At 40.3% G+C, this 24,510-nt stretch overlaps 2 protein-coding genes across 7 annotated transcripts in view; one reads left to right on the forward strand and one right to left on the reverse strand.

The window, feature by feature from the left end:
- GLUD1 (glutamate dehydrogenase 1) overlaps positions 1-5,429 on the reverse strand; it is a 31,133-nt gene extending 25,704 nt beyond the window's left edge. The window contains exon 1 of the mRNA XM_076338310.1: positions 4,907-5,429. Coding sequence (XP_076194425.1) covers positions 4,907-5,345 — 439 coding nt within the window. The 5' untranslated portion in view covers positions 5,346-5,429. The remainder of the gene's footprint in view (positions 1-4,906) is intronic.
- Positions 5,430-6,027: 598 nt separating this feature from the next.
- SHLD2 (shieldin complex subunit 2) overlaps positions 6,028-24,510 on the forward strand; it is a 40,385-nt gene continuing 21,902 nt past the window's right edge. For 2 of the 6 annotated variants that reach the window (XM_076338311.1, XM_076338316.1), the window contains exons 1-3: positions 6,199-6,304; positions 8,184-8,257; positions 24,063-24,363. The gene's annotated coding sequence lies outside the window, so the exon portion shown is untranslated. Of the gene's footprint in view, positions 6,069-6,198; positions 6,305-8,183; positions 8,258-22,690; positions 24,364-24,510 lie in introns of those variants that run through there. The other 4 variants (XM_076338313.1, XM_076338312.1, XM_076338315.1 and 1 more) reach the window with 4 other exon arrangements.

A 24,510-nucleotide genomic window follows, 5' to 3' on the forward strand; every position in this document is an offset into this window, starting at 1 on the left:
ATTTGGTTTCATTGACAACAGACCTGTTGGACAGCTGGTTAACATGAAAAGGCTTTAAAAAGTTTTAAAACCACTTAATAGCTCTATCCCTGCAGTAAATGCTGCCTAACAAACACAGAATCATTTCCATACTACTAAGCAGGTAGGAACTCAATAAGCTTATTCATATTTGCACATTGGTTATTTTCACTGATCTGTTCTCTGAAACTGAGCTATTAATGAAAACAGCTGTCAGCAACCACATGAAAAAGCAGCTTAACCAGTTTTATACCTTTCATAGAACCCAATAAAATTATTTACAGAGATACATTATTTTAAGTAGGAAGGCCCAGAGTACTTTTCAACAAAGTCATCTGCATTCAGCCATCTCATTTCCTGTACCCTGTTTGGTTTGTTTTAGTTCTTTTGGCAGCTGTCAGTGCAGTGAACAAGAGCAGCTGTGGTTTCCTGTTGGTGCTGGCCACTAGCACGCAAGTCACCGCGTAAGCAAGGGAAAGAGTGATCTGACCCACAGCATTACTTCAGCTACCACGCAGCATCAGTCCAGTCGTATAAATACTAAGTTTGGATCATAAGCAACTTGAGTTCCAACACACAAGAAAAGTGCTTATCTCCATGTTCTCAATGGGATGAGGAAGCTTCTAACTAATTTTCCTTTCCAGCGAACAGTTACATTCAAGAAAACACTGTCTTTAAAACCTGGACTTGCGTGCTGGACATACTGCGAGGCCTACCACTTAAATGGGTATATTCATGACTGGTTCGTAACGATTCCTAAAGCACAGAAGAGAAGCACACCAAAAGAAAAAGAATCACCACCACCTTGAGTTGCAAAGGTTTGCAACCCCCGAAGTAGAATTAAGGATTCATTTCTACAACAATTAAATAGGTAAGCACCACAGGATGCAACAAATGTTATTTCTGGGTTCTCTCAATGAGGTGGAAAAAACCCACAAGTTATAAACTGAAAAGAAAGCATGTTTCAGTACTTAGTGCCAGTCTTCCTGAAAAGCTCTTCTCTTGACCCAATGAAGAATCCCCTGCACTACTGCGTAGCGACAACTGTGTCCGACACAATCAAGTTGACTTGTGTTTCTACACCTGTTTTGGGGGGGAAGAGAGTAGAATAAGCCATTAAAAAGCTTCCTATTTTTATTAACTATGCTTTAGACTGTTAGAACTAGGGTATTAAGAGCATCGTACTTCTTGAATAGAAATATGACAGTCAAGTTTCCCACCGAGGTGTAGAAGTTTGCCTGTGCAAAGAATGTAAGACTGGTCTTGAATTTGTCCTCATCCAGCCCAACCCATGGGGCCTGCCATTCCATTTCTGTATCAGGCCACAGTCACCCATTCAGTCAGGAGCCTTATTTTCAAATCAGGCCTCTTCTGGCATTCACTCTGCTTAGTTATTTCTACTTGCAGGCAACAGAGAAGACAGCAGAGAAGGAGGTACAGAAGAACCAGTAGTCAAGGAACTGCTGCATTTCTACTGGCAGGTATCATCTGCAGGCACATGTGAATTTTAAACTTGCTTCATAAAGATCAACCTCACATTAAGAAGTCTGGCACCTTCAGATTTGGGCTAGACGATTAAGCAGGGGTTGAGGTTTCACCCTAGAAGAGAATGAGCAGGCAAAGAAATTGAAGATGATGTCTGTGACAGAAGGAACATAATCTAACTGCTATAACGTTAAGCTAAAAACATTTAGTAGAAACAGAAGGTGCTGCTAAAGTGCAGATAATTCAAATGTTTATTTAGTCTCTGTTTCCTCAAGTAATTGGGCTGTCTCCAGGTTTAGAGCATTTAAATCAAGATTTTAAAATTTGATTTACAGTATAAATTCATCACTAGTTCATGGTTAAATCTGTAAATGACCTTATAGACAAAAACAATATAGAGAAGTAACATACAATCACTAGTGAATTATTTTGGTATGGGTGTATAAAAAGAAATGAGGAACAAAATTAAAGGAAGACAGCCTTTAAAAGACCTAAAAACATTTGTTTTCCTGCATTCCATACTTGAATCTTAAAGTGCACTTTGATCACTTGCCTAATCTGCATACAGAACAGTATTTAATATTCTTTAAACAGCACCTTATCCTTCAGCTTATTAGTAAGTAATAAATGGGCACACCATGTATTTTTTCTGCAAATGTACTTAAAGATGTAAAGCCAAATTCGATTACAATTGATATAACATGTAAACCCCAAGAAATGAGGGAGATGAGCATTTAAAGTACGATGCTCCTTAAAAGAATGACAGATGACAAAGCATCCCTACTTGCTAGTGATTACCTAGCAGTAACTAAAGGCTATCTCTTTCTTAGTACAAAATACAGACCCTTAAAAAAAAAAATTGGTATGGGGAATCTTATTTTACCAAACTTTACTTTTCAGTAAGTGCAAAGTTAAAGTTCACAATTCTGCATCTGACAAGATCTGGAAGCTGTGTTCCTCCTACTGTTCTGCAAGCCTTCCAGATGCCAACTCACCCCTTCTTTTAAAAAGTGGCCTTGGGTCCCCCCTTGGTGTTTCTTGCTGGTGTGAGTTACTTGCATCAGACTCTGGACTCCACAGAGTGTGAGACACTCACTTCAGCAAGTTTTCACGTATCATACTATTATGGAGTTTGAGTTGTATTTCCCTGGGCTTTGCGTTTGTTTTTTTTTTTCCCTGTGGAGTCTACAAGGATTCTAGTTTAAAAATCACTTTTAGACAAAAGCTCACGTTGTTGGTGCATTTCCAGTGGATCCAGTGTACCACAAAGGCAGAAATATCTTTACCACCCCTTTTCTTTGCAGTTTAAGTAGAAATGTTCTACTTCCTCCCACCTTTTTTCATAGCAGGTTTCAAGTAGTCAATCTACATTTATCCCACGTCCCATTTAAATTTACTACAAAGCCAGATCTGTCATCTGATAGTGAGCATATTCCTAGAGAGCATTAGAAGGTGAAATCCATTTATGATCACTACATCCATCAAGAGCGGAAAGGAAATACCATTTGCAATTCCTTCCCTAAACCCATGGCGGGTGGGGAGTGGCACAAGAAGAAAAGGACAAACTGTTGAGACTTAGTATTTGCTTTAGCTGTCATTTCCAACTGCCTTGAAATTTACAGTTGTAACTTTCCGTAAACGCTCCAGTGTTTGCTCCAGCGTCAGTGCAGACAGGCATAAGAAATGCTACTGAAAATCAAGAAACTCTGTTGAGGATTTAGAAACGTAGGTATCAGAACAGAACGTATCCAATCACCCAATTGGTGTTTCTTGTTCACATACAGAGTATTTTATAACTCTTTGTTGTGAAAACACGAATTCTTTCAGTTCTGAGCAATACTAATGTGAAATATTAGAAGTTATCACATGTTAAATACTATCTTGTTACTTCATTTGCCACTGAACTGTATTTTGTTATGCAAGCGGAGATCTTAAGAGTAACACAGGCTGTACAGAAAAGGACTTCTTGTAAGCAGCAGCAAAAAGTAACTTAACCTAAGCAATGACAAAACAGAAGTGCAATAACCATCAGTATTTTAAAAGAAATTACAGCAACGGCAGAGAAACAGTAGCTCCACACAGAGTAAGCTTCAGCCATACCCAACTTCAGCTACAACTAAGTCTGATGTCAGTAACCCTTGCTCCAAGTAACCACCAGAAATTCTTTTGAGTTAGCCTCTTCTGGGTGAGAATTAAACATGCCACAGGATGCTCGCTACACATTTGATTTTGGAAAGTTAGGAACCACATTAACAGGACCGATTATTTGTGCTGCAAAGAGAAAAATTCTCATGTCCTATATACACACCAGCTGAACTGATTATCAGGAACACATTTACCCAAGAACACCCTTCCTACTCTATTCTAGAAGTCAGAGGTCTTCATTGATAAGAAATCACAGAGAAAACTTTGCTTTCTGCAACCACCATTACCACAAAGTTGATCTACGCTGAAGAAAAAGAAATGTATTTACAGACTACAGAAGCTCTGGTTTGAGACAGTCCCGAAATGATCTCCAATACTTAGTGTCCACAAAGATCAGAGCTCCTGAGTAAGTAACGCTGAAGGACATCTGTATTTGTTTTTCAAGGAAATGCCATCCATCCCGGACTAAAAGGGAGTTTGATTCCTCCAAGATCAGAGCCGATCCCACACGAGCTCAGCTCTGCTCAGCTCCTGAGGGGTTCACCCTCCCGGTCCCTTTGCACAGGCATGCCGCGGGCCTCGCCTATGCCAAGTCAGCTTTCCCTAGAAAAGTCACTTTTGGCTCTTCCCGTCTATCCAGCCGGTAACTGGGAAAACTTGTGATTTACCGACGTTTTCCGGGTGAGCATTCGGGTTTCGTGAACACAGCCGGCAGCGTCTTAAGGGACGGCTTCTCCGGCTCAAGAGCAGACGCCTCAAGCGTGGAGTTTCCACACACCCTCCAATAAACACTACCGAGGTCTGAGTCACACCGAGTAATTCGGCAGGCTGCCCTCGCACCCTTCGCCTCGCCTGACCCGCGGTGCCCGCGGCGAAGGCTGCGCCACCGGCCGCCCTCAGACCTCGCACCTATGCTCACCAGGAGGTCGCTCCTGGGGAGCCCGGGCAGCAGAGCGCTGAAGGGCCGCGTAGGAACCGCCCTGCCCCTGCCTTCCCTTCGGAAATCAGATACCGCAGGTGACGGAGGGAGGCTGCTGCCTGCTGCCTGTGCTCCCCGGAACGGTTCTTAACCGGGCGGGCAGCGGGGAGACAAGCGTCGCCCCCCCCCCCCAGTACCTCAGAGAGCGGGGCGCGGGAAGCGCCCGCCCCGCGGCGGGAGAGCGACTGCTGGGCAGGGCAGTGCCGCGGCGGGCCCGGCTCTCCGCGGGCCCGGGCAGCGGGTTGGGGGGGGGGGGTACGGGGGTGCGGCGGGTCTCACCTCCCTTGCAGGGGGTGCGGTGCTGGCTGTGCTGCGCCCGGTAGCCCTCGATCACCTCCCACTCGCCGTTGTCGCGCTTGATGGGGAAGGAGACGCTGAGCACATGGTTACAGGGCTTGATGATGCGGAGGATGCCGCGGACGCGGTGGCGCCGGTCCTCCATGCTCTCGCGGGTGCGCAGCCCCTCCACCAGCTTGTCCTCCACGATGCTGGCGCCGCGATCGAAGAACCCCTCCACCATCTTGAAGAAGTTGGGGTCGTCCTCCTTCTTCGCCGCCTCGCAGTAGTGCCGCCGCGGGCACCGGCCCCCGCCCCACGCTGCCGCCGCCGCCACCACCCCCCCGGCCGCCGCCGCCGCCGGCCCGCCCGGCTCCGCGCCCGCCAGCACCGAGCCGGCGGCCAGACGGGACGCCAGCAGCTCCCCCAGGTAGCGGTACATGGCGGCGGCCGCCGGCGCTTCCGCTACGCGCGCAGACGGGAGGAGCGGGCTGGCGGTGACGGACCCCGGCGCGGCGCTGCTGCCAGGGTGGGTAGGCGCGGGCCGCCGCCGCCGCCGCCTTTAAACGGCCTCGGCTGGGGGAGGGGCGGGCGGGGAGGGGGGGGGGCAGAGGGGGCGCCGTGGGGGGGGGGGGGGGGGGAGGCAGGGACACGCCGCGCCTCCGGACTGCGCCTGCGCCCCTTCCTCTCCGCCTCGCCCCCGGCGGGATTCGCGGAGGGGAAGGGGGCGCGGCGGGCGGGAGTCTCGCTATGGGCGGGACGAGGGGGGGCGCGGCGAGCATGCGCGGTGCGGGGCAGTGCGCCCCCTCCCAGCGCCCTCCCCACAGAGCCGCTCCCGCCCGGTTGCGGCCCCGCGTGTGGGGCTGGAGGGCGGGGGAGGGCGCGGGCGCTAATGGCCGCTCCCCCGCTGGCTCCGGTAGGTCGGCGGCGGGAAGGGGCGGCCCCGCCTGTAGCGGGCGGCCCCGCCTCGCCGCCGCTTCTTCCCGCCGGGCCCGCTTCCCTTTCCTCTCGCGGAGCTGCGGGTCCTTGCGCCCTCGCGGGCCGCCTCTCCCGCCGGGCGGCCGTCGGGCTGGCGTCTGCCGGGGCTCCGCCGCCCCTCGCCGGCGAGGCGCCCTTCGGCTTGCGCTGCGCTCCGTTGCCCTGCGCTGGGAAGGCGCCTGTGCCGGTGAAGAACCCGGGGCGAGCAGCCGCGGCTAAAGCACGCGCGGGAGCCTCTAGCCGCCTTCCGAGGCCTGCTCCGTGCCCGGCAGGGGTGGGGGAGTGCTCGGGGTGAGGGAGGCCTGGCCCGGCTGTCGCACGCTGCCCTTCTGCAGGGTGAAAGAGGTGGGCTCTCGTACCGCGAGTACGAAGACAAGCAAGGCTGCTTCCACACAGTGCAGCGTACAAAATTCTTCAGGGGAGGTACAGTTTGCGTGAAGACCCCGTTTGAAGGGAGCCTGTTAGGGAAAACCCAGCTTGCCCAAATGTGTTTGCCTGCCTGCCCTGCCGAGAGGGGACAGAGGCTTCGAGTCAAGCTGCCAACGCCGCCGCTTTGTCTTCTCAGGTGTTACGTTGGCAGCACGTTGCCTTTTACTGGGCGTTGGCCCGTTAAAGGGAGTTGGTTTTCACGTAGCTCAGACTTTCTGAGTGCATCTCTAAGAATATTGCTTTAAACTATGCAAGATCTGCTCTCAGAACGTGGGAGATAGTGCGTCGCAGCATTTTTACCAGGTTCATTTTGGAAGAAATAAGTGATTTGTTCATTTTCTGCAGCATTGGCCTGCTAATTGGAAAACGCAGGGTGTTTTTTTTCTGTTTAGGCATGTGGGAGACCAATGCCTTTCGGGCAGGAGTAACCTGGAAGTTGCTTTATCTCTATGGGGATCTCTCTGACCACTGTGGACATTCAAGGGCTGTGCTGCAAGGCTTGTGGGAAAGCAATGTAACTTCTGTGTGTTTTTGTCAGCAGGAAGCTTAGTCACAGACTCTTTCAATACACATAAACTTTTCGGGCAACTGATACTCAAATTCTACCTTGATTTCGTGTTGTTTCTCTATCCTAACATCCCTGAGAAGTTGACATAAGGACCAGTAATAAGGAGAATGGTTGCCTTTTATCTGTAGTGAGGGTGGTTTATAGCCATAGTCTAGAGAACAAAGATCCTTGATAGTAAGTGATATGGAAACAAAAGCAAGAAAGGAGCTGGTTCTTAGGCCAGTTTGTTAATTGGATGTTCCCACAGGGCTTCAGAAATAAACTTACTGATTTATGTTTTTCTGTCCTTACTGTAGGTGGTTCAGAGACAACTTCTACTGTGGTGTTCGTTTTCAGTTCACAGAATCACAGTGTTCTCAGTGGTTGTATCAGTTTTGAGCTACTGTTTGATTTCCATCATCTCCAGATTCTCGTTAGCTAAAGCTCAACTTCTGTACAAGTTCTTAACTTTTGTAAATGCGTAGGAAAGAAGGTGGAGAAAGGGATTGTGGCAATTAGTCCTTATCAGCTAATTATTTTCACCTGGTTCTGTAGGTTATTTAGAATACTATTTCACAGACACAAAGGTTGAACGAAAAATATGATTAACCAGTTTGCTTAAGTGTGTAGTCTTAGATCGAAATAAGGTTAACATACTTAGCTCCTATCCTGCCTTCAGCTGTGGCATCTCTAATTTATGAGCTTTACTCAATTACAGCTGCTTGCAGTATCAGGCTGTTTGCAGTACGCGTTTGTGGGTGTGTTTGAGACTGAGTATGGGACATGACAGTGTGAGAACAAAGTGGGTCTCTCCACGGGTTCAGTCACACAATTGTATTTGGAGTAAGGGCAGCACCATCGCTGCCCTCTTTTTCTAAACAAGAGTGGATTTCAGCAAAATATTTGACGAGCTGTGTGCTGAATGCTAAGAATAACTAAATCAGTACGTTATTAAATTTCTTAGTCTTTAAGTATTGTAAATGAAAAAATAGCTAGAGATTTTTGTTTGCGTGTTTTTATGAATGAAATCATGTGTACAGTTTACACTTTACCAACCTCAGCAGGTCCCTACCATATTTTTGTTTGCTTCAAAACCCTTGTGGAGGCAAGAGTGACCACGCTGCCTGAGGCTATTCAAGAAGAATAAGAACAGGAGTCATATACCCCATTCCGACATTCTTATATGGTTAAGTGGCGAGCAGTTGAAGCAAAATCTATTTGTCAGAGGAAATTAAAATTCACATGCTTTAGAATGAGTTCTAGCAGGTTTGAAAGTGGTAATTGCAATAATAAAAGATTAACGTTATCTTCTTTGTTCTTGTATAGCATATGAGGTGCCAATCGAAGACTCACATTTGAGTAGCATCATTAAAAAGAAAATCTCTTGGATGGATGCAGAGGTAACTTTTTGTCTTCACAACCAGGAGTTTCACCAACTTTGTTGGTTTCATATTGAATGTTGGTCTTAGGCCTGCATCTGAAGAGAGGGATACATGGAGAAAACTTAGTACCTGTGTGGTAGGAACTGTCTGTATGATTCACGGACTCTGCAACAAGGTCATATTTAACTGTGTATACGTGATACATCGGTGTAAGTTTTTATTTAAAATCTGTGAAGTATAGGTGAGGGAGACAAACAAGTTGATTTAATTTCCTGAGCTGCTTCTAAAACATCTTTATATATGATTTTAACAGATTATTTTTATTATATATAAGCACAATAATAAACACTATATTGTGCCTTCCTGAAGCAATCCACAGTTTTAAGGTGTAAATTATCAATTTCATAGCAAGTGGAGTCAAATCTATTATGTGTCAAGTTTTAAATTTTTTTTGAAAAAAGTGATCTCAAACAGGAATCCGGTACTTTCTGCTCTAATCCGTGATATTATTTGATGTATTAGCTATTTGAGAATATGTAGGTGACTATGATAATCTTTTTCCTATGTCCAGCATCAATTAATGGTGGCATCATAAATGGAAAATATATTTTTATTAAAATTAAAAGGTCAGTTAGGTTCAGCTTAATGTTCTCTATCGAAGTTTGTCAATTTGGCTAAACTGTTCCTAGGATGTGCTGGTACTGGATTCTCTCAGAAGCTAGGATAGCTATCCCCAGTTTGCATCCCAGTCTCCTTCCCTGCTCACCAAAGTAGGTGAGAGAGGGCAGAGAAGCTGGAAATCAGGGATCCTCGCAAGGCTCTGAATAACTCTGCCCCTTGTCTGGCTAAGCCCCTTTGAATCCAGGCTAACCCTTGGGTTGCCTCCAGTTCAGGGCTTCAGAGTCTGAACATCCATTAGACAACAAGCTCAGGAGGAAAGTTGATCCATACAGTGGGCAGAGAACTAATGCCTTTCTGTGGTAAACAAATTTTCTTCTGGGAACAGAAATGGATTTTGAAATACTCTGCAAGTGGAATTAAAATTGTTTCAGCAAGCTTCATTTTAAGCTGTCAGCCATACCACATGAAGCATTTGGCAGTTCTTACCCTTTGCTTAAAGAATTGGTTGAGGTAAAGTCCAAATATTGGTAACGCTTACATATGAAGACATTTTTTCTAGTGATTCCAGAAATAATGTGGCAAGTTGTAAAACTGAGGTTCTAGCTCAGTGGGATAATTTAGAATATTATGCAAGTTGAAGCAAGTTCTTGTTCCCCTTTGAATTGCCTATATGAGCAACTACGTTTCCCTTCCTCATTTCACCAGAATTTGCAAAAAAAATGCTTATTTTTCTTGGACTTAAGTGTTACACTGTATTGCTTTATGTAGACCTTGGTAGTGTAACTAAATAGCTGAGAGCTGGGGTTATTGTCTTATCCCAAACTGTTGCTGAAGAAAAAATGTTCAGCCTCTGAGTTTACAGATCTGTGGATGGTTGAATAATAGTTACTGGGAAAATGGGAGGGTATGAATCTGTCAGGAGTACTAACTGTAGTCCTATTCATATTCCTCGGTTGAAATCTGTTAATGTCTCTGTTAAATAGAGGGTATGCAGGTAGCCAGCAAGTGTGTAGGACTTCACAGTAATCCTACTGCATTGGAGCTGCCTGCATATTGTGCCAAAGGATGCTAAAATACTACCAAATAGCAATCTAATTCTTTTGCAGATCTTTAGCTTGAGATATTCTCAAGTTTTATGGATTGTATTTTCCACCTTCACAATGCTTTAAAGTAAAACTTCATGTATAATTATTTTTGGCATGGGTTGTCAAAGTAGAGATGGCTGTTTCTTTATCTGCAGGAAAATGTTGTACCAGCATTCAGTCTTCAGAATAACAGGGGGTAATGTTGATAAAGCATGTGTTCTTTTAGATATGTATATTTTTATGAAATAAATATACTACAGCCTAAAGAATCTAAGGAATGATTAATGTAATCTGAGCTTAATTTTAATTCCAAGTTTGTGAATAAGTTATTATACTCTAAGTGCCACACTTCTTGGTTATGTTCTTCCCTTTTTATGCCAAGCCAGTACATGATACAACAGGGATGAAATGAGAAGTGTGGCATGGTTGTCTAGTTTCAGTGTTGCTAGAGGGCCGGCTCTATAAGATGCTATTACAGGCAACACGTGAATTAGGTGAATCGCAGAAGATTCCTTTAATTTGTGACATGTCTACATAAGCACTTTTACAAAATGAACGCTTGATTAAAAGTCTTCGTTTCAGTCATCTCTTTGCAACCAATTAGAGACTAAAGCTGATGAAAAGCCGTTTCACTGGCAGCATAAGGTATCAATACTTAGAGCTGTTGGTTTGGAGACTAAGCGGGGGGCCAGCTGAATTTAAAAGTCTGTTAAAGACCTTTGAATCCCTTAACTGAGGTCTGTGAGATAATTTTTCTTTCCTGCATAAATAGCTTCAGCTGTGTTCAGCCATACCAAAGCTGGAGAGCAGACTGCAGGTTTTCTTTATTTGCTCCCTTTGCCGTGATACAAAAGAACCTGAATTTGGTGGTTTTCCAGGCAGGCTGCAGAAGTTAGATTTGCACATGCTGCAAATCTGAGATGTGCTTCCTGTAGTACTGTGGAGCTGGTGGAGAGGTATTTGGATTATTTCCTGTTGAGATAAAGGCTTTAAAGCTTTCAATACTTCGTGTTGTTAGTGAGGTGCTTAGGTACCTGTGGTCTGATTATTTAACAACATTTTTATATATTATTTTGCATTAAATTTAAGTATTTTCATGATTGCTAAATTAAAGTATAAGCTGCTAACATCTCTTTCATATGTAAATAGTAACTTTTTTGCTTGTCTATAGCATTGTAAAAGTAGGGAGCGAAACTTGTAACTGTACAAGTAAAGTAGGAAGTTGGTAGGTTTAGCCTAGTAGGGACTTTCTTTAGGAAATGCTAGTCTAAAGTGAGGGTCTTGGTTTTTATGCTTGAGGCATTGCTACAAAACCAAATTGGTAGCTGAGTAAAATAATATTTAAATTTATTATTTAAACACTCATAAGATTTTTTTTTTTTTTTTTTTTTACATTTCCAGGACTTCTGCAACAAGATATTGTTCTTATTTTACAATTCTGGCAATAGAATTATTAGGCTGTTTTCCAGAATGTAAATTTGGTAGGGGTTCCTAATTCTCTCAGTTGAAAGGTACTTGAAAAACCCTCAGTAAGTGGACTAATCTACCAACATTTCAGAGTGAGTGTCAGAGGGCAGTTTCCTGAGCTTTTAAAATGTTAATAATTCTGCTGCGGAAGTCAGAAAATACTGAATAAATTCTGATAACTACCTCATGAGTAAATACAGTTTTGATTGCCATGAAAAGTGGTGATGCTTATGTTTATCAGCTTTAAAGACCTTCTGTCTCCATCTGTTTATATTGTTGCTGTGCATGATGACTGAGGTTGCCAACTGGTTACTTCAGCTCTGTGACAGAACAGATATAAAAAGCTCTTAATGTATACAGGAGATAATGTCCTTATCTCGTTTAGACAGTCTATAGATATGCAAAAAATTTCTGTGACATGTTTTGGTACTGTTACTGTCAATATGTTACTAATAGGCATTGCCAGATAATATAACTGAGAAATATAAAATATGCTTTTTATAACACTTACTTCCTGTAATGCCACTTCAGGTTTTCAAATGGGTAGGATGAAAAGTAACTTCGTCTGAAGACTGTAGATCTGATCTGAAGCTTACTGAAGTCGGTAACAAATTAATCTGATTTTGGTCACCTTTCAGTCAACGTGACCTTTCGTGAAGTGATAGAGGCTTTTGTGGGCCAGTGTGAAGGCTTTTCCTTTCTCAGTCCCTGTATCAGTGAGAATCTGTTAAAGCAGCCGTTTTGTCTTTGTGGAATAATCTTTAGCTTTTGCTTGGTTTTTCCTCGTTTCTAGTTTAAAAGGCAAAAGAGGGGAAGATACAGTTACCGAACCCCATATATTTGAGATTCCCGTCTAACTGTTAAATGTGAAATTAGCTGATGAAGAAAGCTAGTAATGGGAAAGCTGACAGGTATACAGGCATAAAAACCTTCACAGAAGCACTACGAGTGTGCAAGCTTTGTTCCCTTAAATAGGGTTAGGAGGGAAAGAAAGTACTTTAGTCAGTTTATTTCCTGGAAATTATACTATTTTTTAGAGAATTGCTGTCTATTTTAGTCAACACGGCAAACAACAGATAGTAGAAAGTATGGTTTGCCAGGATTGAACTAGAATTGTTTGAAAGTAACATTTACAATGGAAATTGATGTTTTTTGCGACTCTTGGTGGCCTTGGCTGTCTGGCTGAAAATTATACCTAAGATCTTAACAACTTGGAATCACAGTATCAGAGACTGCAAACCATTTTTTTTCTTGCTTTAATACTCAATTGAAAATCTGAAGTTGTTGGCATAAACAATGTGCATATTGTTTAAATAACAAACATTAAAGCTCTTATGAACTAGAGAATACTAGTCTTTTGTAGTGCTTTTGTTTGCATTTCTGTTAACAAAATTGACTTTATCCTCTTTCACTTTGGAAGACTGGTTATGGAAATCCATATTGTTAAAATGTGTTTGAATGCTTAATCCTTTGTGAAGGATGTTGGTGGATGAAGCCCAGGTTCAAAAGAATTAAGTATTGCCTCTCAAGTTTGTTGGTACAATTGAAATTGGCATTGTTCATCAGAAAAGTCCAGGAGTACCTTGGCTGGTATTTTTCAACACGCTATGGATTTCCTAAGAAGGAAAAAAAAAAAAAATCACTGGTTATGCTGGATGCTAAAAATGTGTATGTGATCTCTTTTCTTAGTCTGCTTTCACAGACCTCAAGATTGTTCATGGTGCCCACTGGATGTAGAGATCCAGCACAAAAAGTCACTGTTAATGCTCAGCCCAGAGGAATCTCGGAATGGGAAAATAGGTCAGAATAAGAAATACTTCTGTTTTAATTAAATTGTCCAACCTTGAGCACATTTGAACAATTTTGAAAATGCTGTATTTAAAAAAAAGTTAGATATTTTTCCAGTCCTTTTGGTCTGTCTTCTAGTTAAATGACTTGGTTTATTAATAATGTCCTTCTGTGGAAATGCTGGAATTCATTAAAATCACGTTATACATGGTGTTTAGGTGCCCATATGGCAATCGTGTTAAATGTGTAGCCGTGCAGTGTCAGACGTGAGTGCCAGCTTATGGAGTTGTGGCCAAACCTGGACAGACAAAATCTATGTATCCTGGAAGATCTTCTGGAGGCATTGTTGCTGTCGTTGTTACTGGTGCTGGTGTGGGAGCAGTGGACACCTTAAGGAGCAAGGGTGGGATGGGCCTAGTGGTGTCCAGAGATGTGAGGACCATCCAAGCGACATTGGCAGTTGACGCGAGGACAGTTTGCAATTGCTGCCATAAACCCTCAGCACTGCCATAGAATCTGATTTAGATAAACGTTTCTTTTAATTAACAAGCTGAAGATTTTGTGCTGTTTACATTTTTCTTGATTATTATTTATTGTCTGATCTTGCCAGTGTTGGCAAGATAATGTCTGATTTGTCTATTCTACTTTATCTCTTCTGTTTTTTTCCTTTGAAAGTCAGTAGGTTGAAGGTAAGCTTATTTTGAAATACTGGTAAGGTAGAGCCTCTGCACATTGTTGGTAACAGATTTTCTGATTTCAGAGGGAGTGTTATATTGCTGTCATCTGACTAAATGAGTTAAAATCGTCATGGAATTTGTAAAAGCTTGTCTTGAGTTCTTTTGTCTTATCAGTTTTTCAGATAAGCTGGTGTTTGTCTTTAATTTAGTAAAGGAAAACTAACTGGCAATCTAAATAATGTATGCTTTTAGATGTTCGCAGTTATCATTAGAGATCAACTTTCTTGAACAGAGTGTATGCTATATGTTCATCTCAGGTTTATAGTCTACGTTAGCATTGTGGCAGTTGTATAAACAAATGTAACACTGGGCTATATAAGCAGAAATTGAGCTGCTGCTTCACGTGACAAATACTTCATGGAGGTAAAAGAGGGGAAGGACGGAAAAAGAAGCCAGTCTCCTTCACTGTTCTTGTTGACCCTGTATACTTTACGCCTCAGCTACCAGTGAACCCATACTTGTAGTGCAAGTCCACTAGTGTTATTTAGTTTTAGGTTTAATTTATGCTTGTTTATTACATGGCTAATTCAGTGAAGGTTATTTTAAGTCAAAGAAATTAATGGGCCTGTTAAATAAAAGAAAAAAGGTATCTTATTTGGCAAAACACTGTACTCTCATCACCTTTTTTCTCCCAGAGTGTATGAGTCTTAAAGTCACATCAGAATACAGCGCACTGCCTCAGGACTTAAATTTTAAAGTAATTCTTAACATTTTGAAAATTAAGGCTTAGTTGTGTGGGTAGGTTCTGCACAATACATAAGGTAAGAGAAAACATCTTTCAAATAGTGTATGAGGTTCAAGAACTAAACAAAAAAAAGTAACACTGGGTGCCCTGTGCTAATAACAACTTTGAATCGTTTGATTATTTTATGCTGGTGTAAGTCAACACCTGAGACTTCAAGTAAGGAATAAAAGCATTTGACTGAGGAGGACAATAATATGGTCCTCATATCTGTATGAATATAGGTCAGAAATTACAGAGCATGGACAGTATTTATTCTCAATGAGAAACTCATGGAATTTGCTTTTCTAATAAACTGATAGTTTTTCTTTCCTGTCAAACTTAGGTTTTCTCAAGAAATACAGGAAAGTCTTAAATTGTCTTCTAAGTGATAAGTAAAGTACTTCTTGTCTTGAATGTTTACCCTTTGTCAGAGCATATTAAATTTACTCATTTTTTTCCTTGTTAGGAACAGAAACAGTGAGCTCTAATGGAACTACAGTTCATTCATTTCATGTTGAAGATAATGAAAAATATAAGTTATGTAGGATTTTCCAGGTTCTGTTGGATTAAAAGAATCCATAGAAATTACTGTTAGAGAAATAAGCAGAAGTTCTCTTGGAATAACAAATACTATCTGTAGCTGCCTCCATAAGCTACTTTAATGTGTCGGTTTGGATAAAAGGAGTGATTGTCAAATACATTACATATGTGTTTTTCCAGCAGATTTTATTTCAATTATTTCCACACCCTGTGTTTAATGCATCTGAAAAAAATCAGTCTTTCGGCAAGTCTTCATCCAGAAAATTGGATGATGACAGGTGATGAGAAAGTAATGTAACTTGACCTGTGACTATATTTGGTTATAAAAAATTTCTAAAATGCCAAGTAAGGTGAAATTACTCAACAAACAAAGGAGATAGATATTGGAATAGGCATGAGTTCTTTGGCGATGTGCCAGTGCAGATATGATTGTGCCTTTTTGCTGAGAATGTCAGATCAGCTTCTTTAAAGCAGTGTAACTTCTGAGCTTTGTCTGCACTTGTTTTTTTCTATTTTTTTTTCCCATCCTGGATCATAAGAGAATATAAAATCTGGAGGTGAGATGGACCAAGGTGACTTTAACGGATCTTTAACTGCGTGGGCTGCTAATTCTGATTGACGTGTTGGGAGTACAGGCATTGCAGTTTAGCTATTCCCCAGTCTTCCCGTGTACAGCAATGTAACCCCAGTGGGCAGAGCTCTGACTTCTCAGGCATGAGACTTTCATTCCTACAGTAGGATAATCAGTCAAGATCAAAGCCCTTATTGCATCAATGCTTGTAAATCACCACTAATCCTAAAGATCAATGATAAGGTTTCTTCCAACAGTACTGATCTTGACCTGAGGAGTCAGTATTTCTTTCTTCGGATAATGGGATCGGAGTACTCTTGAATTATCATAAGTACTGTTGTTAGTGTGAAGCGTGGTGGCAAATTTCTATCGTGGAGCCTGGAACTAGACTGGAAATCTAATGTAATGTGGGAAACCCTAGATAACTTTTAAATGGGAACAGCTTCAGTCCCCACTAAACTGTATTTTGATTCATACAAGATGAGCAGTTGAAGAGATCAAACCCCATTCTTTCAAAATCTCAAGGTTTCCGCACCCCTTTCTAAAATAATAATGTCTGCCAGAGAGATCTTCTTTTCTTGAAAGATAAGTTTGAGTCAAGACTTTTTTTTTTAATGGTCTTTCATTTCATGATGTTTACAGTCTTAAGAAGCTGGGCTCTGATTGGGGAGGAAAAAACTTTGCATAACACCACTATTCTATACAGCAGTACAGTACAAGTGGCTTTGCATTGCTCAGCAATGGAGGATACTACTGATGGACAGCCTCTCTCTCCATCTTTACATGCCCCGTGAAAATCTGAGATGCCCCCTAAACAGTGTGTCGTTTCAGGGGTACTTGGAGGATGGTATCTGCACAGAGTAGCTTTCAGGATCAGGGCTTCAGACTTAAAAAGTACCTGGATTTAAAATGTAAGCACTTGTATTCTAAACGCTGGGCTTCCCAAGTTAAAGGGATAGGCATAGGTAAAGGGACTTGACAGCTGGTTCCCATTTGGGATTAGAATTTTAACTTCCTTGAGAGCTGGTGGAATAAAACTTACTTGTTTGCCAAACTGAGAAAGGAGCATCAAGTAGCATCATAATGTATAAAAGAATTAAGAACTACACAGTATGATTACACAGTTCTTAATTCTTTTATACATTATGATGTTACCTCTTCCTTCTTCTGTATTTGCCTTTTTTTTAACGAGGAACACAATTTAAACAGGCACTGCTTTGGATGTTTTTCTTACCAGCTTCATCAAATCAAGTACATGCACTTGCTTATTTTGTGAAGATTAAAGCCTTCCATCCGTACCCCATCACTTACTAATGTTTTCTCACTGTGATCTGACTATTCAGTTTTCTGCATGGTTTTTCTGTTGGCAGCTGCAGTTCATAATATATTGTATAATATATTGTAATGTCATACAAGTTCCTATTGAGAAAAGCTTCTGTTAATATGTTAATATTTTGGTTCTCACTTGTCACTGAATACCTTCTATTTAATGAATGAATACTATCTTTATTTTGGGGAAGATGCCTTCAGTTATTTTTTAATCTGATTTCCGTACCATAATCTGAATCTCTATTTGTTGCTTTTTAGATTTGTGCTGACAAACGTGATAGTTTAGCAGGTTTTTTAATGTATTTTTATTTTACCTCTTAGATTTTTCTTCTGCTCCAGTGTTTCATAGCAGTTAACATGGAATGTTGCCATATTTCATTTAATGCTTGTTGTTATGAGATCATGGCTTCTAAACTGCTATTAATTTGGATGGTATATTAGTTTTAGCTGCAAGATAAAGCTATCTCTCTCTCTCTCTAGTGTAAACGTCAGTATACTTCTTGCAATGAGATGTCAGGTAACTCAGAATGTTAGCTAAGAACAAACTGTACTGCTTTTTGAATTCCTTTTCTCTGGTCGGTTGTAAAGGTTACTGATCTCTGGAGAAAGATAATAGGTCATATGTTTAATGTAATAGCTTTTTGGTTTTTTGCTTTATCTGCTAATTTTAAAATCTTTTAAAGTAAGCTCATATAAACAGGTCTTAATATGAAATTTATGGGAAGGGCAAAGCCAATGTGTATTTGCTCATTAGCTGTTATACGCTCAATATTACAATAGCTGATTATTTATGCTCCGTGTGCTTCCTAACGCAAGCAAGTAAAATCTGGAGTTACTTGAATCATTAGCTAAATACATAGAATAGCTTGATATGGAACGGATAGCAAGTTCCCTCTATTTCTTCACGTCCCTGCATTAATCATAATTTATTTTACCTCTAATTTTCCTCTTTCAGGTCTTTACGGAAGGTAAAATTCACCTGTGTGCACATGAAGTCATACATCATTGTAACTGTCTTTCTGTAAAAGTACCTCAGTTAACATAGAATAAGGGCAGGTTACAAAAGACCATTCAGAGCTGCTTTAGTACCGAACTCATTTGTGTATTGGGGCATTAAACAGAACTCTTCTTAAAAAGATACATTTCTAACATTGACACTGCCATTTCTGTTCTGTATGAAAACTTCCTACTGGTGTTTTTTAAAATATTTTCCTGAAGACTACTGTGATTTTAGCTTTGTATAGCAGCTCACATGGTTGTGGGGATAAAAATTACGCTAGTACAGTAGTAGCCACATCGGCCTTGTGTACACTATCAGTCATCTTGTTTCTATCCTAGTAAAGATCGAGTATAGAACTTGCAACATTTGGCAGACAGAAATACTTGTATTTGCAAACAGGATTACAGTTCCAATACACAAAGTATTAAGTAAACTATTGAGGTGAGCATTTGTTAAATCTCTAGTCTTTCCTTATTATATGGAATTATACTTGGAAGCAATTTATAGTTTTACTGCAGCTTGGAGCAGCTTCTGCATGAAAACAAATGGATAAACCTCTTTAGTTTCCATTCTTAACTCTTCATACTTCAGGAGCTTTGAAAGTTTACACAACTTAAAATTTCATGGTTCCTTCACGTTTTTGTATTGTTGGCTTTGTCAACGTAGTTTGCTGGCAAGATTGATCATCTAGAGTACGAGCTTCTCTCTGAAGAAAGGTGTTTTCCTCTAAGTGGGTTGCTGGTGTATGTGAACATGTTAAGTCTGCATATACTTGGCCAGACTTTCTCCCAAAGCACATGATGAAAGGGTTAGGGTGGGCAAAATATTCCCAGGGATTGAAATGGTGAGGGGGAAATAAATGATGCTGAAGACTTTTCAGATTAGCTGTGAGTCAGGCAGATAGGGCTGGTCTCAACCCCTTAGTGTAATACACATCAAAAATGAGGACTATGTAGTACTGCAAGTGATAAAATAATTTGTAAAAGTTATTGAATTAAAGGCAACTGAGTGAAGGTACGCAGCAATAGTCGTATTAGCATGGTACAGAAAATAATTGAGGTATTGCCTCTAACACAAAAACAGTGAAGAAAATGATGCATCTTTACTGAGAACATAGGTACAAGAAGGTTTTTATCAGTGGTTATGCTGCTGTGCACTAGTGCTATGCACTATGACTTACAACAGCAGAGGGAGAGACCCAGGTTGACTTGTAGCATCATACCATGAGTTTTTTGATTTTGCTTGAGGTATTTTCAGAGAGCTGAATTACCATGGAAAAGGATAGATATATGTGCAGGCCATATAAATCAATGTTTCAAGCATTTTATGCAGAGATTTTGTTCAATTGTGGTGACTTCATTTAACTCTTATGGGCATAGTAGGATAGAAATTGTGATCTACAATTTTTTTGAAGTATAATCAATCAAGTTATTTTGAATAACTAGTCTAAGTGCATTGCTGCCTTAAAGTCTGAGAGAAAAGTTACCTCTTTGAAATAGGGAAATTTACATCTAAAAGGCACCTTTGGCTCAGTCAGCTGTGTTGATAGTTACTCAGTGTCACCTGTTCTCTGTTAAAGCTTAACCAGTTTGCTGAACTAACATCTACCTAAACCATTGAAATGTAAAGGCTTATATATTAAAAAGCTAATGCTAATTTCCTTTATGTATCGTATCTTAATTTTTTGCTAGGTAAATGCTAAAGGACTTCAAGACTTTCTTTCTGTTTCCAGAAGTTTTGCTGTAGTTTTCACTAACTTAAAATACTCTGAAATTTTTATCTTGTTTTTTCTGCAGTGCTCTAGTAAATTAACAACTTTAGTCCTTAGCCGTGGTACCTGTGAAAGAGCATTTGCTTGGCTGACGTTCATACAGTTCTATAAAGAAGTTGGTAGGTATGTGGCTTCTGTAGCCACAATAAGGAGCAAGCGTGTGCAGTGAACCATCTGTGATCTTTGTAATACTATTTGCTATTGTATGGAGCCAGCTTGGCCCAAGTCTGAAGGTTATATTTCCTTAAGGGAGCTTTATCTCTGAAAAAATCTTAAACCTCTCAACTTCTAGACAGAAGAGCATATCTTTTTCAGTTGTTGAGGCTGAAGTGTGTTCTTGGGGGGGGTGTGTAATGTGTGCAATAAGAAGATCCTAAAATAACCTGGAAATTTCTTTGCATTTTCAAGAACAGAAATACTAGGGATTTGGATATAAAAGTCAGTACTGTCATGTAGTTAACATCTGTCGAGGGTTTTGTTTAAAATACAATGCTCACATCAGAAGCTTGTGTTACGAACTTTCCTTTTGAGACTTTAGATTTATAGAAATTTTGTGTGAAGCCAGCTTTCATCTTCCTGAGATATGAAAGTGTCGGAGATCAGCTGTTTAGTATATCAGATCGCCAGTTACTTTGAACCACACAAAATACCACATGAAGGATGTAGTTGCATACTACCGACAGATAAAATATGCAGAATGTGGCTCGGTGGGGAAAGAACAGGAGGTCTGGTGCCATAGGTTCAGTCCTGTCAAAAAACACTTGCTGTTGTTTCTGTTTACAGGAAGGTTAAATATTTGCTTTTCTGGAGAGAACCTGCATAAACAGTGAGGAGGTAAAGGAACTCCTGATTGAGCTGTTGGTCTAAAGAGGTCTTGTGGGCTTCTATGCCATCTGGCTTCTTCTGGAGCTGCTTCTGTAGTTTCTAGTTTTGCACAGCCTTGGAGCACATCTTGGTCTAGTGACGACTTGCGTGCTCCCAGTATGACTTCTTTGAGTGGGTGGCTGTTTTTTTTTTTTAGTTAACAGACGTCTAACTTGAATTGTTTAGTGATGCTGACAAATGAAAAAATACCCCACTTGCCTTAAATGCAAGAGGACGTGCAACTTTTGTTGAAGTCTACTGCTAACATATCCACTTGTGAAAGGCATTTTACTAACACTAGTACATTACTGATTTTTCCCACCTAAGTGAACTTATGAATGATAACCTTCTCAACACCCTGTCTCCCATGGTACAAAAGCACAAGCACAGCACAGTCTTACCTACAGCTGTCGTCCAAAACATTGATCATATCCCATTTTTGTCTATGAATGTGCAGTCAGCATCCAGTTTTTTGTTATAAAACTTTATCTTTTTTGAGTGAGGCTTTTGGAAAGGTGAGAAAATAAGTGGTAGCTTTCTATTGTAAATATTCTTTTTCTGCCATAGCGTGCAAGCCACATACAATATGGGGGAAGTAAATTCTCTTTCCCAAGCCACTAAAGCAACTCCAATTGAGAGAGCAGCCTTTGATTATGGCTGTGTGCTATAACCAGTTAATCCCAGTGACGTATATAATTGTTGTGGAAGATGGATTCCAATAACTTTCATGATGTGAAATACCAGCTCACATCATTTCAGCCTAAATAAGAATCTTTTTTTTTTTTTTTTGACAAATATACTGGAATTGTGCAGGAAGATGTACTTGATAGATATTATAATGCCTGTTGCACAATATTATAGTGATGTTCTGGCATTTGTATTACTAAGTCAAGCTGAAAGGTGTTTGCTGTTCTGGAAATAGATTTTACAGAAATCCATTAAATCAAAGCCCAGTGAATTGTTGCTCAGTTTAGAAAAAAGTTCTATTTTCCTGCTTGGACAAAAAAATTCAATTTAAGAAAACAGAAAAGACTTTTACAAGAAGAAAATAAAAGTTGATGCTAGCCTGGTATCTTGGTGTTGTTTTTTTTTTTTAATCTTCTGATCCTAATAAATCCAATCTATAGGCAGTTAATCTGATGGGAATACGGCTACTATGATCGTGTTTCTTTGACCAGTTGCCTCACTTTCATCTTAGGTTCTGTATTGTTTTATCAACCTCAGTTTACCAGAAGGATTAAGTCCTAAAATAGATTTTCATTGGTAATGATACCTGTAGATAGTTTTCTGCAGACTTAGCCATTTTTCTAAAAAAAATAAAAGCTGTGATGATGTCATTCTAATATTGTGAGTTTTTTGAAGATGCTGAAATATCTGGAAGAATGTCTGTCTTGACAGAAGTTATAGCAGTTTAGTTGTTTAAATAGTTCTCAGAAATAAAGGTTTGGGGAATGAGTGTTCTTCAACAAAACATGCACAGCACTTTTGTGTGTCTTTGAACTTTTACCTTTATCTTTCTTTCCTACTCAAAAGGTCACTGTTCTTCAGAACTTTTAACTTCTTTTGTTTGTACCAGCCACTGTATGTTCATATCTCCTTAATGTTTGTATCTCCTTAATTATGTGGTTTTATGGATTGTAAAACAAAAATCAATAAATAGCATTTACTTAAAAGGAGATGTCGCAAGGCACAAAGGCAGTGAGGAAAGAATTATCAAGTTAATCACAAAAGCCCACTACCTTTACTCCAATTTTCAAACACAATGAAGACCATCTCAGGGGCTGAAATGTGTTATCAGTGTTCAGATTTTGGCATCATTTGGTTCCAAAAAATAATCCTTTTAAAGTAAAATGGCTGATGCAACTGCTGAGTAGATGCCTCCGTATGATCCAAGCTTGTATTTACAGAAGAAATAACTTTATTTCAGATCAAGGAAAAAATTTTCCTTTTAGAGCACAACTTTAGAAACCACAGGCCTTGATCCTGCAGGCAACTAGGTACACATTAAATGTTAGCAATGCCATTTGATTGCTTGCCTTAGTTATTTAGTAATAGTTATGAAGAACAACTTAGTGTTTCTAGCCTTTTATTCAGTATTTTGATTTAACTTTTGAAAAGTGTCAGACTGTATGGAACTTCTCAAAACACTGATTTTTTTTGTTTAAATTATCGATCTCATTGCTTATGCTGTAGGAATATTTGAAGGTTTCTATTGCAATGCCTAAATCATAGGTGTTTCATATTCAAAAAAGCATTGTTACTGAAAGCGCTGCAGATAAGGAAAAAAAGTTTGGTTACATGTTGTTTTATGGCTATATATTGCTGAACGCAGCTTTTATGTATTTGTAAACCAGCGGTACCTGTCTTGAGGCCAAATGGTATTGTAGTCCTCTGGTAATAGCCAGTGATGAGAACTAAATACTGGATGTATTAGTATTGCTGCTATTTAATATAAATAGTAAGTACTGAAAGAAATTACTTTATGGTCAATAATAATTATATTCAGATAACATTTAGAGGTAACTGTATTCTAATTATTAGAGGTACTGCTGTAGGCAAATGAAGGCTTGTGATTTTCCTAAGTTTAGATACTGACTAGCAGGATTGTTGCTATACCACCGCGTCTGGTCAACAGCTGCCTCTGTGCACAGTATTCCAGAAACAGTACTTTATTACGTGAGCCAGATAACCATCTTGGAGTAAAATTACTTTTGGTTAAACAGCAGTTATAGGACTACAGTCTTTGCCTGAAACCTTGTATTAAAATTTAGATGAAAGGTATTTGGTGATTGTTACTATCACCAAACAAAGGATGACAAAAATAAGACCTGTAATTACCTATCCTATCCATTTCCCCAGTTGCCCATATGTACATGTACTTTCTCCCGTGTGTGTTCTCTTGACTTCTTGTTAGGTCCCACTAGCCTAGTCTAAAGCAATCCACTTAAATCTCCTTGAGCTGCCATTCACTTACAGGTATAATCTTCTTTTAAGCCCATATGATACGTTCCATGATACTCTTGTATAGAGTATAAGATTGCTTCAGCTACGAGTTGCTTAGCTTGATTTCTTCTGGCAGTTTTTATTTTCCATTGGGTTCCTCTTAATACATATATACATTTGGACCAAGGTTCTTATTGATAAGAAGTATATTGATTCGCTTGCAGTGCCAGCATGAGTTGTTGGCGTAAAGATCATCCTTCTCTTTTCTTGCACAAGTTGCGCGCAAACATGTAATGTGTTCATCACTTCATCCCAGAGTTGTTTCAGATTCTACGTGTATGAAGCTGTTACCACACTGCTTGCTGTTTCTTCAATTTTTCAAGGTTATTGTACAGCTACAGTACCTGACTTTTAAAAAGACAAAGTTGAGTTTTGGAGGAAGATTTGAGCAGCATGGTAAAAGTGCCAGAAGAGTTTCCTGTGATGTAATCAGAATTCTGCATCCAGAGATTTATTTCTATTTTTCCTTTGGCTGGCAAGTGTCTTAGTAGATTTTCTACTCCACCATCATATGGGATGAACTGTCGTAAAGAAACCCCAACCAAACAACCCTACAGCTTTAACTGAACTGAGAGTAAATACTCTGAAGATGGCTATTAATAACTCAGTTTCTTCCATTGTAAGGTCAGTGAAACAGTCCTTTAATTTTGTTTATACTGCAGATAGGAGAAGTGTAAAATCAAGCGTGCAAATGAGGGAGGGGAAAGCTCACAGTAGAAATTAAAATTTAGAATTTAAAGAATATCCTATTTTATGTATTTGTTATCTATA

The sequence above is a fragment of the Aptenodytes patagonicus genome, chromosome 5 (genome assembly GCF_965638725.1).
Source record: "Aptenodytes patagonicus chromosome 5, bAptPat1.pri.cur, whole genome shotgun sequence".
Lineage (NCBI taxonomy): Eukaryota > Metazoa > Chordata > Aves > Sphenisciformes > Spheniscidae > Aptenodytes > Aptenodytes patagonicus.